Consider the following 1,900-nt stretch of genomic DNA (forward strand, 5'->3'; position numbering starts at 1 on the left):
GTGAACTAGATTGATATTCAGACTGAGGAACTAAGTACAATGTATGTAGAGTATATATACCAAAGACTGGTAACCCAAAGGCTGGGGTTACCAGTGAGGGACTAAATAGCTGTGCAAGGAACTAACTAAAAGTTAAACAAGGAGGCAGGGATTGGAGAGCCAAAGACAGACACTGCCTCAACACAAGCAAGGGCAGTACAAAAGCTAACTAGAAAAGCATAGTAAGGAACAGACCTTGTTTTGGCATTTGGCATTGACCTGGCATTCAGAACATAAGACTGGTTCAAGGGTCTCTCAGTATATGACAGTATCCCCCCCTTAGGGTCAAGCCATCAAGACCTGCCCTAAGGTACACAAGGTCAACAGTCACTGTGCCAAAGGGACATGTGTTCCCCAGGGTTAAAAGGTGCTTTTTTTGTGAAGATTGTTTTCTCCCAACTTCTTCATCATGTCTTCCTGTTGAGCTTCCCCATGTGTACTCAACAACCCATCCAGCTTCCAGAAAGCCACCACACCTGAACTCCAGATCACCAGTGATGATGAGGAGGCTGACATTTGGGCTACAATGGCCAAGTGCAAGCAGCACAAGGCTGTGAGGGAAGAGGCTGCCTGTCTGGAGGCAGAAAGGCTTGAGAGGGAGCAACTAGACACAGAGCAGCATGAGAGGGAGCAGTTGGAGGCTGAAAAGTGGGAGCAGGAGTGGTTGGAGGCCAAGAGGAAAGAGCAGGAGTGGTTGGAAGCCAAGCACTGAGAATGGGAGATCCAGGTGCAACAGAGGACAGGGGAGCCAAAAGGCAAGGAGCAGGAGAAGACTGTTGGTATTGTGAACACCAAGTCATGCTGACAGTGCAAGAAGGGTCAGGTGCCATGCACCTTTGGTTGCACACAGCAGAGCAAGTGCAAGAAGAGGACATGTGACCAGTGCACTGAAATGAAGGTCAGGTGCGAGTTGCCTGAGGGAGTGGAGCCTGGGACTGAAGAGGTTGGGGCAAAGGCCAGGAAGAAGAGAGCACTGGAGGATGTTACATCACTGAGGGCTGGGGAGAAGAAGAAGGTCACCCAAGTCAGATCTGCAATCCCTGGTGAGTTGGAAGCTGGTCCCTTGGGAGTGGTCATGGCCACTGCCACTCCCTCCAACCCCTTGGTGGCAGTGGTAATCAAGAGGTTTGAGCTGATCACAGTGGCCATGGACCAACAAACCACAGAGATGCAGGCCAGAAGAGAGACCCAGTGCTGGTTCAACAGCCAGCTGGGTGACCTGCTGGGTGAGTTTGAGTTTGCTCTGTACCTGACCACCCTGGTATCTGAGACCAGCAAGGAGCTGCACTTAGATGTGGCAGACCTGGGCTCAAGAGTCTCCAGTCAGATTGTGAGGGAGTGGGGATGGAGCTGGATGAGGGAATCATGCACTGGCCTGAGGACATGCATATAAAAGGTTGGTGGTCCAGTTTGGAGAGTGGGGAGGAGAAGGAGCTCTGGATGAGCAAGGGGGAGGTGTTTGAAGGGGACTCCAAGTAGAATGCTGACTGGGGTCAAACACCAATGTATGTACATAGTATTCAGTGCATCTAACAGTTCTTGGTATAGTAAGGGAAAAAAAGAGTAAGGAAACAAGAGAGAAAGAGGAGAAAGGTATGTTTAGCTAGTGACTGGTCTGGGTTTACCAGGATAACTGGCATGGAAAGCGGCAAGTAGATCCTCAGTGTTGCCCAGCTTGGTGGCTGGTAGCCAGGATGTTTCCTTGTCAGTGCTGTCATGACCGTTGTGAATCAAAGTGTGGTTCAGTGGTGAAAACCAACCAAAATCAACACAAAAGACAAAAAGAGCAAGTGGTGGTGTGCCTATGCAGTACCTAGATGGTAGAACCTTTGATTTAGGTGGGTTTTTGTGAGCTACAACA

The 1,900-nt window shown here is 49.7% G+C and overlaps 1 protein-coding gene across 1 annotated transcript; it reads left to right on the top strand.

Annotated features, from left to right (window-relative positions):
- Positions 1 to 565: 565 nt before the first annotated feature.
- F5J12DRAFT_780720 (uncharacterized protein) lies at positions 566 to 1,518 on the top strand (the record flags this gene model as incomplete). Its single annotated transcript, XM_051742502.1, has 3 exons — positions 566 to 732; positions 943 to 1,265; positions 1,310 to 1,518. 3 exons carry the CDS (start codon positions 566 to 568, stop codon positions 1,516 to 1,518), a joined length of 699 nt encoding a protein of 232 aa, XP_051603294.1.
- Positions 1,519 to 1,900: the final 382 nt, after the last annotated feature.

The sequence above is a fragment of the Pisolithus orientalis genome (genome assembly GCF_024613125.1).
Source record: "Pisolithus orientalis strain OTSU chromosome Unknown F5J12scaffold_5, whole genome shotgun sequence".
Lineage (NCBI taxonomy): Eukaryota > Fungi > Basidiomycota > Agaricomycetes > Boletales > Pisolithaceae > Pisolithus > Pisolithus orientalis.